Source organism: Hemitrygon akajei, chromosome 9 (genome assembly GCF_048418815.1).
Source record: "Hemitrygon akajei chromosome 9, sHemAka1.3, whole genome shotgun sequence".
Taxonomy (NCBI): Eukaryota; Metazoa; Chordata; class Chondrichthyes; order Myliobatiformes; family Dasyatidae; genus Hemitrygon; species Hemitrygon akajei.
Window position 1 is genome coordinate 76,713,788 of NC_133132.1, and position 17,049 is coordinate 76,730,836.

At 38.9% G+C, this 17,049-nt stretch overlaps 1 protein-coding gene across 2 annotated transcripts in view; it reads right to left on the reverse strand.

Moving 5' to 3' along the window:
- Window positions 1-17,049, reverse strand: part of orc3 (origin recognition complex, subunit 3) — a 71,005-nt gene that overhangs the window by 32,320 nt on the left and 21,636 nt on the right. For both annotated transcript variants that reach the window (XM_073056395.1, XM_073056396.1), the window contains exons 9-15: window positions 13,052-13,165; window positions 12,809-12,942; window positions 8,924-8,987; window positions 6,030-6,146; window positions 3,747-3,826; window positions 2,032-2,165; window positions 986-1,080 (exon numbers count right to left, since the gene is read on the reverse strand). In XM_073056395.1, the coding sequence (XP_072912496.1) occupies window positions 986-1,080; window positions 2,032-2,165; window positions 3,747-3,826; window positions 6,030-6,146; window positions 8,924-8,987; window positions 12,809-12,942; window positions 13,052-13,165 (738 nt within the window). The remainder of the gene's footprint in view (window positions 1-985; window positions 1,081-2,031; window positions 2,166-3,746; window positions 3,827-6,029; window positions 6,147-8,923; window positions 8,988-12,808; window positions 12,943-13,051; window positions 13,166-17,049) is intronic.

Consider the following 17,049-nt stretch of genomic DNA (forward strand, 5'->3'; position numbering starts at 1 on the left):
ACAAGAATCACTACCAGAGACCCAACAATGTCTTCTCATTATCCACCTTTAAAAGGCAAAGCGTCCTCTTTCACATTATCGTTTACTGAATTCACTACCTTCTTGTCTGTATTTATTGTGGAGAAGTGTTCATTTATGACTGCACCCATCTGCTATGACTCCATATGTAGACAACCATAAGAATCCTTAAGAGGACCATATACCTGGTATATGCCTTCTTTTTCTTGACCTGAGACTCAATATACCTCATCCACCAAGGTTTACTAATCCTGCCAGCCTTACCCTTCACTCTAACAAGAACACGCTGACCCAGTAATTTGAAAGCAAACTACTTGTTCCCTTTACTTGTGAACAGCCTCTCCCATTTGACCTTTATAAATCGCTTCCCTAGTACCATCAAAATTAGCTTTACTCCAATACAAGACTTTAACTTTTCAACCAGCCCCATTTCTTTCAATAACTATGTTAAAACTACAAGAAATATGGTCACTATTCCTAAAATGCTCCCCCAAATTTCAGTCAGTTGCCTTGTCTCATTTTCCAAAGGAAGCCCTTAAAAACTACATTTACTTAGCAATACAGTGCGGAGTAGGCCCTTCCGGTCCTTTGAGCCACGCCACCCCAGCAAAACCACAAGCCCGATTAACCCCAAGCTAACCATGGAACAATTTACAATGACCAATTAACCCACCAGGTACATCTTGGGGCTGTGTGAGGAAACTGGAGCACCCGAGGAAAACCAACAGGGAGGATGTGACAGAGACTCCTCATAGAACAGTACCAGAATTGAACTCAGAACTCTGGTACAGCCTGAGCTGTAATAGTGTTGCACTAACCACCACACTACTGTGGTGCCCACTGTTACACTGAAATTGGCTACAAGCTTTTCAACCATCATCAATAGTTTGTTTTGAAAAACAGAATAGAAAGTATGAAGGTAGGGTATTTACAGGAAAGAAGGCAACATATTAACTAAAAATTGAACCTTTTGAAGCTGATAAAGATCAGTCTTTTTCTGTAGCGATTTCTGTGATCTTTCTTTGGGTTCTTCACCTTCTTCAATATCTTCCACAGGAACTCCTATGTAAAATTAATAATAAAAAAATAACTATTGCAAGAGGTAATCTTTCTCCTGAAGAAAGACCGAGTTTTCTCCAATCTGAGATTGCTCAGCACTGAGTGCCAGATGTGAAAACGCGCTCCCCCTCTCCAGTATCAACATCTTCATGAGATTAAACAAAAATGTATCTTGTGATGAACTAGTTATACATCCAATAAATTATTGGAATAATAGCTTACATTCATTTTCAGATTCCGTGATGATTACTCCATGCAGTTTCCTCAGTAATAATTATCTACAGAATTTATGCCGAGAAGTTAAATAAAACAGTTTGGAAAAAAATGGCCAGACTTACAGGAAGCAAGATTCATGGTACAGAAATGAGCAGTTTTTAAGGAGGAATGAGAAAAGGCAGTAAAAACTGAATGGTAGAATTATAAGAGAGGTTCAGCAGCAGAGTGATTTGAATTAACAATATGTTCAAAGGTGCTACAAGATGAGGAGATCATTATTTCAGAAATGAAATTTAAAGGTGTTTTGATTAATCATTCTACATCACTGTTTATTTAAAATAATGCCCAATTCTGGACCCTACATCTGAGGAAGGATGTCATGAACTTTGGGAGAACAGAGAAAATTTACTTGAATTATAGCAGGCATAATGACTATAGCTTTCAAAAAGATAATTACTTGTAGAAAAATGGAAATATATACAATGCTGTAGGGAAAGAACAGGGATATGAATCTATCACATAAAGAGCCGGCACAACATGAGAGATTAAGTGACCATCCTCTGAGAATTTAATTCTATTGAATTCTTTTTAATAGAAGATTTGAGGAAGTGTTAAATTAATAAGAATCAGCAAGCTGGATCGCTCATGTTTCTATTGCAATAATAATAATATGGAAATTACATTTCCACAAAATAGATCTTGGTCTGGCCCATTACCACTGACTACATCAACACGTACCGTCCAGTTTCTGAAACTTTGCAAGGAAATCTTCCAGTGTTTGTATGGAATGAGTGAGGGATTTGTGCTCAGAAGACTGCAACACTTCTAAGCATTTTTGAAGCAGATGTACAAGCTCATCTTTGGCCATCATTCTGCAACAGATCAAGTTATTTAATCACCACACAAATTCAATACACATCTTCTCCCATCATATGTTGGAGCAGGCAAATGGCTAATCTGACATGCTCTTTCCCATTTGCAAATTGTAGAAGTTCCATGCTTCACGTGTTAGAATACCTTCACAATATCATTACCAAAATTACAACATGGAAATTTCATGCAACAATTGATTAAAGTAGCACAGTGGGGTACAGCAGGAGGTGTTCTTGCCTACAGCTACAGCCAGCTGGGTTTGTTGTTGACTACATTTATACACTCTGTGTTCCAGGTGCTCAGATTTACTCTTACATCACAAAGCCATGCTGGTAGGTTGTTTGACTATTATAAATTACCTCGGTGTAGATGAACGGTAGAAAAATTAAGTTGGAGTTGATGGGCACATGGGTGGGCATAAACTATAGCGAAATAAGTAGGAGAGAGCCAGCTTTGACTCAATGGGCACAATGACCTTTTCCAATTAAAAGAAAGAGAAAGGGAAAAGAAATGCTGCAGCTGCATTGATACTGAACAGGGTGAAATGACCCTGCTAAGCTCATTGGCTTTCCTCAGCAGATGCATCAAACTGCCTCATTCAAGTTCCATCCAATGGGCAAATTTCACAAAATTTAAAAATCAATCTCACTACTGTAACCAGTCCCTACTAGCAGTTCCTGTACCAAATCATCAAACATCGCGAAAATATTTAAAAATTAAAATTAAAGAGCTAGAGGTCATGGGTTAAGGGTAAAAGATGAAGCGTTTAAGAGGAACGGGAGGGGGACCTTCATTCAGAGTAGCAAGGCTGTGGAATGAGCTGCCAGCAGAAGTGATGGATGCAGTTCAACTTCAACATTTAAGAGAAATTTGGAAATTTGGATGAACATTGATGGGAGGGGTATGGGTTGATGCGGCTAGCCAAAATAATAATTCAGCATGGACTAGATGAGCAGAAGGCCTGTTTCTGAGTGGTAGTGCTCTATGACCCTATTAAAATTAATTCATCATCCAGAATACTATTAAAACAGATGTGGAACTTAGGCAATAAAATGATATGGAATTAGAATCTCAAGGGGACTTCTACTAAATATGATAAAATCATTTTGCAAATAAAATATTTGAAGCAGGAGGATCTAAAGTCAGAAATTTACCAAAGTGATGCTGTAGAGATTATTTTAAGGAGACCAAATTATTTAAGCATTTAAGCAGAAGATGATTATAGCCTTGAAATGGATGGGGAAGAAGCATGTTAGGCTTGGAGTGATGAGATGCATATGGACCAACTGAGCTGTACGATTTGTTTCTTATGGAATGTGTACATTCCATACAGTGAAGAGCTAAACAACCAACATTGTGAATCAATAAAGTTATGACATACAAAAGTAGGAAGTGCTGTAGTTATAAAGTACTACATCATTACAAGATTCTTAGGCTAGAGCAGCTGAGTCACATATTATTCTCCTGATGAAGGGTTTCGGCCCGAAACGTCGTTATTACCTCCTCCCATAGATGCTGTCTGGCCTGCTGAGTTCTGCCAGCATTTTGTGTTTTCCACATATTATTCTCTATACTTTTACCTGAACAGTTGGAAAGCAGCAGTGTACTCCTCATTTTCCCATACGTTTGACTCTAAACAGGTGATGTAGAGTTCTCTGATCTGTGGGTTCACAAGTCATCAATAAATTCCAGGCATATTCAAAGATCCATGTAAAAAGGAAGTTAAAATCTAATTGTTTTTTCCACTAAACAAAACCACAGTACTATGAATAAAATTAGCTCCACAAAGCATTAGGCAGTTCTTAACCCAGAACAGTTTGTTACATCCTTAACATTAATTTCACTGAAAATTCTGATGTGGCTGTGGTTTCCAATTATGCTCTGCTTTCCAGGAAAAATTGTTAACTATGCTTCACTTTTAGGTCCTTGAGTCCACATTACAACCTCGATCAACAGAGTTGAGAGCACACTTCCAATGTAGAAAATACTTGCTTCACACCAATCAGTTCACACTTCCCCAGATTGATCAAGTGCCTCTATCGATAACAGCAAGAATAAAGACGGCTCTGGAAATAGTTGTTTATCTCTACAAATTCCACATACCTCCAGGAAATAATTTGCACTAAGATCTGGAATGAAAGAAATTTCTTAGCCATGACTTGACAGTCTGTATGTATACCTGGACTGATGGCACTTCAAGAACTACAGGAATAGTTTCCTTTAATAACTACAGACTTTCCTTACATAACATACCACAAGTCATTACAACCAGGATCTCTATACAACTCCATTTATAGAGTACTTGCAAATTTATTTTCAAAATAAAAACAAGATCCTTAGATGTCTTGGCTAACTGACTTTACAGTATGCATATAACATTGCTGCATTCAATTTTTATTCCAGGATGCAATGTAAAAGACACATATGACTTTCAAACGTTAAACTCTCTTTTACACAATGAATAGAAGTCACACTGAACAACATCTCAAATCCTCCATTTATTCTTTCACATTATCTACCTCTAATACTTAACACAATTTGTAAACCTATCTACTCAACAATGGAGAAAATGTCCATATATATCCTGTTCATAAAAACCAGGACAAAACCAATCCAATTAATTGCCCAGAACATTTTTTAAACATGAGTAAAATGATAAAAGGCTTTATTGACAGGGCTCACCAATAAACTGCTTACTGATGCTCAGTTTGGCTTCTGCAAGGACCAGTATGCTCCACACATCATCAGACCTTTGGTCCAAGCATGTACCAAAGAACTAAATACCACAATAAGGTGGGACTGACTCATCTAAACGTGAAGGCAGCTTTTGACCAAGCGTAACACTGGGGAGTCCTAGTAAAATTAAAGTCAATGGACATTAAGGGAAACAACACTACAATTACTGGAGCCACAGTTTACAAAAAAGATAGTTATGGCTCTTGTACGTCAATCCTCCCAATCCTAGGACATCACTGCAGGAATTCAAAAGGGCACTCTCCTAGAACGAACCACCTTCTGTTGATAGAACCCCAAGCTGACCGCTTCGTCTTGGATTATGCAAGTCAGGTTAAATGTTCATTCAGTTTACCACTGACAAACAGTAACTGTAGAGCAAACCACCAAAAAATGTGCTGTAGTTACATGTCCAGGCAGTTCTGAAAGCACCTCCTACTGCTTCCCCTCAGATTTATATCTGATTCAGAAATAAACTATTGTTCTTCATCATCACTAAGTCTAAATCCAAGAACTCCCTATTCTACTGTGTTCTATTTAAAGTGGCAGCTCATTTCTACCTTCTCAAGGGCAATTAAGCATGGGAATAATTGCTGGCCCTTCCAACAACACTGAGGACTGAATAAGCAGTGCAGATTGCCTACTTGTATAGGCAAGATTTACAATTATCAAAAACTATTGCTCAATGATTCAAACTAGTGGGTGAAGTGCATTCCTTTGAAACTAAACACAGATGATGGTAATGATTTAAATTATTTCTCTTGTTAGCAGGTGGAACATTTCAACACCTGCCTGACTGGAAGTTCTATCAACCAGCAAGTGATTACAGGCTTTTCTACCTTCCTCCCACAACTACCAAGAACTGTTTCACTCTTACGTAGCCAATAATATCCTAATACTCCTCTTTTACCTTATGGCTATTATAAAATATAGGACAAAACAGATGGTTTCTTTTGTGAGAACAAGTGCAATAAACTAACTTGGTGAACTAGAGTCAGATGCTTCACCTCACCCAATCTGCCTTCAACATCTTCAATAAAATGCTTTCTAAGCATATTGTTAATGTTCAGAAAAGTAAAACAATTCATTTGTAGTTAAGTATTTTAGATATTTCAAAAGCAAACACACACCTGTTTACCCAAAGGATACCTTGGAAGCGAAGATGTAAAAATGTGCAAGCATTTCAGAACCGGGAAGTAATTCTTGTGGTAATTGTGAAGGCTTGTCAACAGTGTTTCTACAGCAGTCTGTAAAATTTGATAGACAAATAAAAGGAATGTGTAAATGAATTGAAAATCATCTAGTACTCAACATAACTCTAATGATGCTTAAAGTGATTCAGCTGGAAACATCCATTGGTATTGGACCATCTCGTTTTGCAAGTTAAGAAAGAAAAGTTCATAATATAATAAAAAATATTAGTTGATATGGCAGATTTTCATTAGAGGTAAATAAAAACTTTGTGCTGGTTATAAACTTTATTAACCAAAAACTGTAACAATTCAAACAATAAACCAAGTCCTTCAATCCATATCTATGCCAATTTTTGTCAAAGCAATCCTAAGCTAACCCCACCACTCTACATTTACCATAAAAATAGTATCTTAATCTATCCAAATTTTCTTTAATCTTTAATTCCTACCTCCGCAACTTGTTGTGGCAAACATTCCAATTGTAAGTAACCTTAAGTAAAATAAATCTGAATTCCTCTCCTTCCTTTAGTTCAGTAATAATTTTTAAAAACAACCCCTTTTGTTTATAGGTGCACGGGAGAGTACTCTGACTGGTTACACCACGGCCTGATACGAAGGCTCCAATGCACAGAACTCAAGAGGCTACAGAGGTTTTGTAGACTCAACCAGCTCCATCACAGGCACAATTCTCCCCATTATTGAGGACATCCTCAAGAGATGGTGCATCAAAAAGACAGCATCCATCTCTATGCACCTAACCACTTTGGAATATGCCCTCTTCTTGGTACTACCATCAGGGAGGAAGTACAGGAGTCTGAAGACACCCACTCAACGATTCAGAAACCACTTCTTCCTCTCTGCCATCAGATTTCTGAACAGTCCACAAATCAACACACACTAGCTCATTATTCCTTTTTTTTGTACTATTTATTTTATATTTATAGTAACTTTATATTCTTGCACTGTATTGCTGCTGCAAAATAACTAATTTCATATCATAGTTAAAGATGACGCCAGAGGTTTTTGCAGACCTGGACGACTTTGAGTTATAACCATATAACAATTACAACATGGAAACAGGTCATCTCAGCCTTTCTAGTCCGTGCCGAATGCTTACTCTCCCCTAGTCCCACCAACCCGCACTCAGCCCATAACCCTCCATTATATAACCATATAACAATTACAACCACGAAACATTTTAAGTTTTAAGAGTTAAGAGTTAAGTCATTTTAAGAGTTCAACCACGAAACATTTTAAGTTTCTGTTCTCATGTCTGTTGTTTTCCTTTTCAAGGTGGCTGAGTCCATGATCTATAGCTGCACTCAAACTGCGTTCTTCCTGGACAGTGGGTTCTTTCTCTTCAGGAACTTGCCAAGTGGCCTGAGGCTTCAGTATCTCCAGAAGCAGCTTGGAAGACGTGCACCTTTAGGCTGCGGGGACTGTGGCCCTGAGGAAGACCTGATTCCTTGCCAATGCTGCAAACTAAAGCGTGCAGGAGATTTACACGTCGAGAAAGTGAGTGTGGCTGTCAAAGGTCTCTGCACTTGCAATCACTCTTTCTCTCTCTCGATGCTGATAGAGGTTTTGGTGATTCTCAGGTTGGGGGAACTCGAAATAAGCGATGCTGCAGACTGTAACATTGAAACAGCAAGCTGTGAGCCTCCTCTTTTGTTGTGGCAGAAGTGACATCTCGCTCTCGCTCATTAGTGAGAGAGAAAGCTGTTGAGGTGTTGGGATGAACAGTAATACTTGATGAACTAAAGGTCACGGTCTTCAGCGGCTTGCTATTGCTTGCATGGTGGGTGGTGGGGAGGCTGATAATTTTTGCTGGAACAAGTGGGGGAGGGGAGGGAGAATATTGATGCTTTGCTGCTGCTTGTGCAAGGGGAGGGGAGGGGGCTTTAGGGTTCTAACTTTTTTCTGTCATTCATTCTTTGGGGTTTTTGCTCTCTGTTTCATGGATGTCTGCGAAGAGCAAGGATTTCAGATTCTATGACATTAAATTGAACCACTGAATACAAGACAGTAATAATAATCCTGATTCTGATTTATTGATATCCATCCACAGAAAAAATCATTTTCTCTTTAATTTATCAAGTGCCTTTACAGTCTTAAAAATCTCTCATTTCAATTTTATTTTTTATCTGTCTATCCTCTTTCTTGGCACCAACCTGATCTTTAGTGCTTTATCTATGTTTTGGCAGTGAAAATTAAGCACGCTGATCTAATCATAACCTAACTTAGCACAGATTATTGCTTCTTCATTCTCCTACCTGAGTACCGTAAATCTTTGTGTTTCAGAGAATCAACATGTGGAACCAGAGCCTTTTAATACACAGCAAACGTTTTATCATATTAATTTAAGGAGACATTTATATTGAGGAATACCTAGGCATTTTGCATGATGGAGAAGATGATGGGAAAAGAAACAATTGAATTGTAATATTTTAATACATGGTATGAGAAATAAAGAGGTGACTGAAATTCTAAGTGATAAAACATATTTGAGAAAATTGCTGAAGGTACAAGAGGTAAACATAAAGGGATATTGGGAGGTATTCCCTAAGCCTCTATTAGAAAAGCTGGCTTATGGGGCCTATATTGTTTTTTAAAAATCAGAGTCAAGGGATTGATGGCAACCAGTGGATGTGAAAATTCAGGAGGAAGCTGAAGAGATGGTGCATGCTGAAATTATGAAGAGATTTGAAAATGACAAGGAATGTAAATTTAACGCAATCCTTTTCAAGAGCTAATGTACATCAGCAATGAAGAGTACGTTATTTAAGTATCAAGTATCACATCAAGTCTGGAATACACATCAAATGGATTACCTTTAAATATTGGTCATTAGTCAAAAGGTCAATCTGCTTTTCTGAATCTTGACAATCAACGTAACTAAAATTTAAAAATACATTCCGATTAATGTTGCTGGTTCATAATTGCAGTTACATAGCTGGCAGTGTTACAACACAGCGGCCCTGCAGAATCTCAATTACAACATAAAACATTCCTGTGACTTTTAGCCAGTAATACCCACTCCATGGTCCCAGTACACAACATGTCAACATAAGCACTAGCTCAAGTTTGGCCATTGATTTAAATTATATAATTCCCTTCAGCTGGAAAGCAACTCACAACTTTTACTTTTGATGTATCCCAAAACATCACTGATCCACAATCCTGCTTAGCAACATTTCCTTGCTCTAAAGCTCAAAGTGAAAGTGAAGGCCCTCCAGTTTAAAGCAGCGTCCCTGGACGTAAACTGATACAAATAAACTGAATTGCTTCTAGAAGACATACACAATGCCGATAGCTTCATCTATCGGTAGCAATTTGGAAAGTGAGAGAACAAAGAAAACTATAAAGCATTATACAGGTCATAAAACATTAAAGAATAACACAAAAAACATGGGAACATTGAATCTTTATTATAAACTGGGAAACAGTTATTAACATAAATGCAGACAAAGTGGAGAAATTTGAAGAAGCAACTTAAGATACTGGAAGTACACATCAAGCTAGTCACCATCTACAAAGAGGGACACAGTAATGTGTCAGATAGGCAACATTACAGATTAACAGCTGATAACCTTGGGAAACTGAAACCAGGAAGAAGGAAAGGGAACTATCTGTGCTAGGATGGAGGGCAAGAATGTTTTATTGACAAAAGTAATTACAATGCAAGCAAACGGTGAAGTTTTTTAAACTTGTCTCAATCTTTTGACACTTTCTCATTGCTTATCTTTTAACATCTCATCTCTATTGCAAAAAACAGTCACAAGCTATTGTAATTACAAATTCATAAAACAGTGACAGATTAATAACTTACTTTGCAGTGAACTTTTCATACAAATAATGTAGTTCAAAGTGCTTTACAATGAGATAAAGCATGAATACGAAAATAAAGGGCAATATGGTGTTAATTAAGAGCAAGGTTAAATAAATAGGTTTAGAGCTGGCATTTAAGTGTCAACTGAGTCTGCAACTCTTATAGTTCCAGTTAATGACTGTAGTTAAAAAAAAAAGACCTGCCAATTATCTTTTGAGGGAGATTGCTTAATTTAAGAAACCAGTGGAAGAAGACCTGAGAGTTCAAGCAGCATTATAAAATAAAAGTGATTCTGCAATGTACTCCAATCCCAGACCGGAGAGCTTTAAACACAAGAGAAAATTAAAATCAATTCTAAAAGATACAGGAGGCCAATGACAGCAGTAAAGGAAAGAGTGACGTGCTCTCTCATCCTGTTACTGCTCCTTTCATACCTTGTGGTGCATCAGCCAGCATCCTTGCCATTTCTTTAGCATTTTTGTCTGTTTTTTTTTTGGCTAAGTTGCTAGCTCAATGCTCAGCCCAGCACGTTAAGAAAGCGTGCAAGGAGCCAGCCCAATTCAAACTTGGGACCACTCGGGTCAAAGTCCAGTGTGAATGCCACTACACCACCAGCCAGATCTCTCATCCTGGTTTTAAGTTGAAAGGTCTAACAGCGATATTCTGAATAAGTTGAAGTTTGTTAATAGATTGCTTTTGGAAGGCTAATAAAATGTGTACTGCAGTAATCGAAGTCTGTTCAACAGAAGGGCATGAATTAGTTTTACAGCATCATTTAGTAACAGAAATGGACATACCTTTGCAATATTTCTTAAGTTGAAGAAATGCTGATCAGGTCACTTTTTTTATTTGGGATTTAAAATGCAAATCAGAATCAAGGATAACACCTAGGCTTGCTACTTCTGATTTTATAAGGGCAGCCAAGTTCCCCAGTTTATCAAGAAGTTTCTCTCTCTTGTGTTTGGGACCAACTAAAGGTATTTCAGTTTTATCTTAGGTATAAGACATAAGAGCAGAATTAGGCTACTTGGCCCATTGACTCTGCTCCACCATTCCATCATGGCTGATTTATTATTCCTCTCAACCATATTCTCCTGCCTTTTCCCCATAATTTTTGCCCTGATTAATCAAGAACCTATCAACCTCTGCCTTAAATATACTCAACAACTTGGCTTCCACAGTTGTCTGTGGCAATAAATTCCACTGATACACTACCCTATGGCTAAAGAAGGTCCTACTCATCTCTGTTCTAAATGGATACCCCTCTATTCTGAAGCTGTGCCCTCTGATGCTAGACTCACCCACTAAAGGAAACATTCTCTCCACATCCACTCGGTCTAGACCTTTCAATATTCCATAGGCTTCAATGAAATCCTCGCCTCATTCTTCTAAACTCTAGCAAGTACAGGCCTAGAGGCATCAAATGCTCCTCATACATTAACCCTTTCATTCCCAGAATCATTCTTGTGAATCTCCTCCGGACCCTCTCTAATGCCAGCAAATCTTTTGGTAGATACACGACTGAAAACTCCTCATAATACTCCAAGTGTGGTCTGACCAATGCTTTATAAAGCCTCAGCATCACATCCTTGCCCTTATATTCTGGTCCTTTTGAAATGAATGCTGGCAGCATGGTAGCATAGTGGATAGCACAACACTTTACAGTATGGGCGACCCAGGCTGTCTGTAAGGATATTCTCTTCCTGGTGCTCTGATTTCCTGCCACAATCCAAATACATACTGGTTGGTAGGTTAATTAGTCATTGTTGGTCCGTGTTTAGACTGGGATTAGATCAGGGGATTGCTGGGCAGCATGGCTCAAAGAGCCAGAAGGGCCCATTTTGTGCTGTACCTCAATTAAAAAAATATTGCATTTTCTTCCTTACCACCTACTCAACCTGCAAGTTAGCCTTTAGGGAATTTTATACAAGAACTCTCAAGTCTCTTTGCACCTCTATTTTTTGAATTTTCTTCCTATTTAGAAAACAGTCTACACCTTTATTCCTTTCGCTAAAGTTCAGGATCATACACTCCTCTGTACTATATTCCATTTGCTACTTCTTTGCCCATTCTCCCAATCTGTACAAGTCCTTCTGCAGACTCCCTGCTTCCTCAACACTAACTGCCCCTCTACCTACTGTACCTTTGTATCAGCTGTGGAACACCTCTTGTCTTCTCTTAGGTTTAGGAAATTTTTGATCCTCCACCTGTTTATTGCTGCTGTATCAGAAGTCAGAGAAGATCACCATCAGGCTCAAACAAGATATACAATTGTGTGACATCTGGAAATCAAATTTATGCTCTCTTAGGGGAACATGTATAAGGAGAAGAATAGGGGACCAAGACAGCTGCTCTGAACAATACCAAAAGTACATCGTATATCTTTTTGTCCTGTCTCCAAGACAAACAAAAATAAATTCTCTCCAAGATATATGAGCAAAACCAATTAAGGGTGCTACCAGATCTCATGGCGATCTAGCAGAGTGTTGCGGTCAATTGTGTCAAAGGTAGTGCTTTATATAGATCTAGGAAAATTAGAACTGAGAGCCTATTGGCAAATATGCTAGGGTTATTGATAATTTTGATAAGGGCCACTTCTGTGTTGTGGTTTGCTCTAAAACCTGACTGAAACTTTTCCAGAATATTGTTCTCATTCAGAAAGTTGTTGAGTTGGTTGAAACTTCCAGGTATACCCAACAAATAACGTACTGGAAGAAACAGAAGTTAACACTAGACTTCTCATCAGTGAACAATCTGTTTTTCTCTTCACAGTGCTTAAGACTCTTTAAACTGTGACTCTTCATCAGTCTGTAATGGGCTTCAGAAAATCCTAAAAGAAGCCATAAGGTTCAAGTCTTTTCATCAAAAGCAAGTAACTTTTACTCACCCCATAAAAGATGGCAACTGGCGGATTAGTTCACAGTCGTCATGGGTAAGGTTCTGGACCCTGGCATTGGCTTCGTTCAATGCACAGCATAGAAAACTAAGTGGTTCAGAGTAGAAGTGCTCCAACAGAGACAGCTGTGAAGAACAAATGGAAGAAGATACAGGAACTGAATCAAAGTAAATTTCAATTTTTGTATTATAAGCAGATGTTGAACTTGTCCCATCACAACCAACCCCTGCTTACCTGAACTCCTTTAACAAAGTTCTTTGCAGAAAAATCATGGTACAAGAATATGTTATTCAGAACTTGAAGCACTTTGCCACTCAACTTAAATGGGAACTTGGCTGTCAACACAAGCTGTGAATGAGAATAAAAAACAAGAAAACAGGTATTTGCATTGCACTGATTTATAACAATTAGAAGATGGAAGCAAACCCCATATATGTTTGTAAATTCAAGGCTTGCCTCAAAATCCAATCACAAGAAAGAGGACTCTCTAAAAACAAATAAACAAAACCAGTGTAGAATGAGTACTTATGCATACAAATATGGTGGGGTGAGTTGCCACTGAAGTCAACACTTATTTCCCATTTCCTGAATCTGGGCAGTTCTTCTGGTGAAGGTACTCCCACAGTGCTGTTAGATAGACAACTGTAGTCTTTAAAATATGGGACTACACACTCAGTGGCCACTTTATTAGGTACACCTGTTCATTAGTTTAACTATCTGATCAGCCAATTAGGTGTCATAGACATAGAACATTATAGCATAGAAATAGCCCTTTGGCCCATCTAGACCATGCCGAACTATTAATCTGCCAATTCCATCAACCTGTGCTCAGACCATAGACCCACATACCCTTCACATTCACATACCTAACTAAATTTCTCTTAAATGTTGAAATCAAACCCACGTCCACCACTTTCACTGGCAGCTCATTCCACACACTCAGAGTGAAGGTGTTCACTTTAAACATTTCACCTTTCACCCTTAACCCATGACTTCCAGTTTGAGTCTCACCCAACTCAATGGAAAAACTGACAGCAACTTAATGGAGGAAAGCATGCAGACATGATCAAGAAGTTCAGCTGTTGCACAGATCCAGCATCAGTATGGGAAAGAAATGAGATCTAAGTGACTTTGACCATGGAATGATTGCTGGTGTCAGACGGGGTGGTTTTCTATTTCAGAAACTGACTTCCTGGTGTTTTATTTTTACTTAGACATACAGCACGGAATAAGCCCTTCCGGCCCAACATGCTGCACCACCCAGCAACCCACATTTAACCCGAGCCTAACCACAAGACAATTTACAATGACCAATTAACCTACTAACTGGTATGTCTTTGGAATGGAGCACCTGGAGGAAATCCACACACTCACGGGAAGGATGTGCCAACATTTCACTCACAACAATCTCTGGAGTTTGGGGCAAAAATACCTTGTCAGAAGAGAATGGCCAGACTGGTTCAAGCTGACAGGAAGGTGACAATAACTGAAATAACAGTGGTGTGCAGAAGAGCATCTTTGAAAGTATAATACTTCGAACCTTGAAGTGATTGGGTGACAGCACCAGAAGACCACACTGGGTTCCAAGGTATACTCAATAAAGTAGCCATTTCCACATCAGGACAGCACATAGCTTGGAGCCAAAACTATGATTAGTAGTGTTACTTTTAGCTTTGACGTACTAATGGCAGAAGGGGATTTGAGAGGTGCTGATGAAGCTTTGTTAAACTGCTATAGCTGGAATGCCACGTGCAGTTCTGGTTGCCAAACTATGAGAGAATGCCGAGGAGATTCAGCTGAATGTTGACTGAGATAGAACAAGGTGAGGCAGGACAGGCTGGGTATGTTCTCTGTGGAATGGATGAGGTGGAGGGAAACCCAAGAGAGATGTACAAAATTATGAGGGGCATAGATGGGATAGATGATCAAAAAGGTCCACCAAAGCAGAGATGCCGAAAACTAGAGGGCATTAGTTTCGGCCAAGGAAAAGGCTGAGAGGGAATTTGAGGAGGAATTCTTTTTACCCATGGGATGACTGGAATCTGGAATGTTTTGCCCAAAGGGGTGATGGAGGCAAGTACTCTCATATCATTTAAGTATCATTAATTCTGCAATGGACAGATTTTATCTGCGTACTTCTCCATTACAGCGAGTGGAGGCCTTCAGTATTGCATTGTATACTGCTGTTTTTTGTCTCTTTACAGACCAAGGAAACAGATATTTCTCTAAAGCTTCTTTACATTACAAATAAAGTCATTTTACTCTATAAACATCTTTTTGTTTGAGTTGTAATTCAGAGGATAAATGAGTAATAACTATCAACAAACATTGCTCCAAGCTGGTTGCTTATACAATGGAGAGGCTCCAAAAATATTTCTTCTTTTCTCCAAAGAAATATCAGTTCCCTGCATGGCCACTTCCAAGAATGAAACAGTAGAGACTCTGACAGGAATCAAACCCTCAGCTGTAATAACAAAAGGGATCCCGCAGATGCTGGAAATTCAGAGCAACACACACAAAATGCTGGAAATAAACAGTCAACGTTTCAGGCCGAGTCCTTCATCAAAACCCAATAAACCAATGTCTGTCTTCACAATAAAACTGAAACCAGTACATTCTTCATCCGCCCCCAAGGAAAAAAAAATCAACATTTCAGCAAGGGGGCATTCATAGGGCTCTGTTCATGTTATGGTCATCGATGAAAGAAAAATGGAGGGCCAAGTTGAAGGAAGGGTTAGATTGATCTTGAAGTAAGTTAAAAGGTCGGCACATTGTGGACTGAGGGGCTTGTACAGTTCTATCTGTGTGAACCTAGGATTAGAAATAGGCCACCTTGCCTTCAGACCCATTCTATACTTAAATATTCCATGGCTGAAATATATCTTAGCATTCATCAGCCTTGCTTCTGAAAAACACAATTTCTTTGCCTACCAAAAACCTTTTAAATCCACTTTTGAAATCTGGCTCAGTACCTTTTTACTGAAAAGTGTCCCAGCTTCTTATACCCTTTGTATGAATGTCTCCCATTATCATCCTGAGCACCCCAACTCTAATATTAAGATTCTGTCCTCTTGCTCATTTTGGAGTTATTTGGAGTCAGAGTTTAACTTGAATGAAGTAGTGTAATAATTCTTCCTCCAGTTCCTGCATTCTACTTTTACACTTTAACTTGTATCAGTGCAAATAAAAACCGTCAGCTCTGTACTGTGATTACATCTAAAATGGTCCAAAACTCAAGTTTTCCAAGGAAAATTAAATTCTCATATTGTAGTTCCCCTTAGATTAAGTAGTAGGACATATGCTGCACTAGATTATATTTTTTAAACTTTTAACTGTACCATCAGTCCCTGAAATTTTGTGTGCCTAAAAGAATATGCGGAATATACGGATCAGTGCAGTGCCCAATGAATTTATGCCAAATCGTCCTTCATTAAAGAAGCATTCCTTAATCATCCCCACCCTCATTCCCAACCACCGCTAACTGAGTAAAAGGGCAACTAAAAATAAGCTACAGGAGGAACTGAGAATCCAGGCTGGATGCCCGACGTCTGCGTACTTTGACAGTCCAGGGCTACGTGTGGCCTGTGGTGGGGCTGAAGTCCTGTCGTCAGTGAGTGGGTGTGTAGATAAAGGGCTTGTTTTATTTTGTTGTTGCTGCTGTTGAACATTGTGAGCATGCTGTGCTGGTGCCAGAATGTGTACTGACACCTGCGGACGCTCCTAACCCACCCTTCGGTGTGTTGATTGTCAATGTAAATGCTGTACACTGTATGTTTTGATGCACATGCGATGACTAAATCTGAATCTGAACTCAACAGGTCAGACAGCATCTGCGAAATCCAAGGGAGAGCCAAGGTTTCAGGTTGAGACCCTACATCAAGTCCGAAAGTATAAGTCAGGGATAAAGGATTTTTTTTGGGGGGTGCAGGAGAAAAATCCCAGAATGAGAGGAGATTGTCTGGCAGATGGAAGGGGATTTATATTTTACAACTGTAAAGTCAGGGTGGCCACGGTGGACAGAACACAGGTGCTCAGCAAGGCAGTCTCCTACTTTACTAGGATTCAGAATTGGCCACTTTAGCCCTGAAACTTGATGCTTCTTTAAATAATTGTGACTTGCCAGGCATTTCACAGCTTTTGTTTGTGTTTTCTCTTTCTCTAATTGCGCATCAATTTATCACCAGAACAATCTCATTACAAATATTCTCTTAGGCATGAAAAGACCTCCGCGA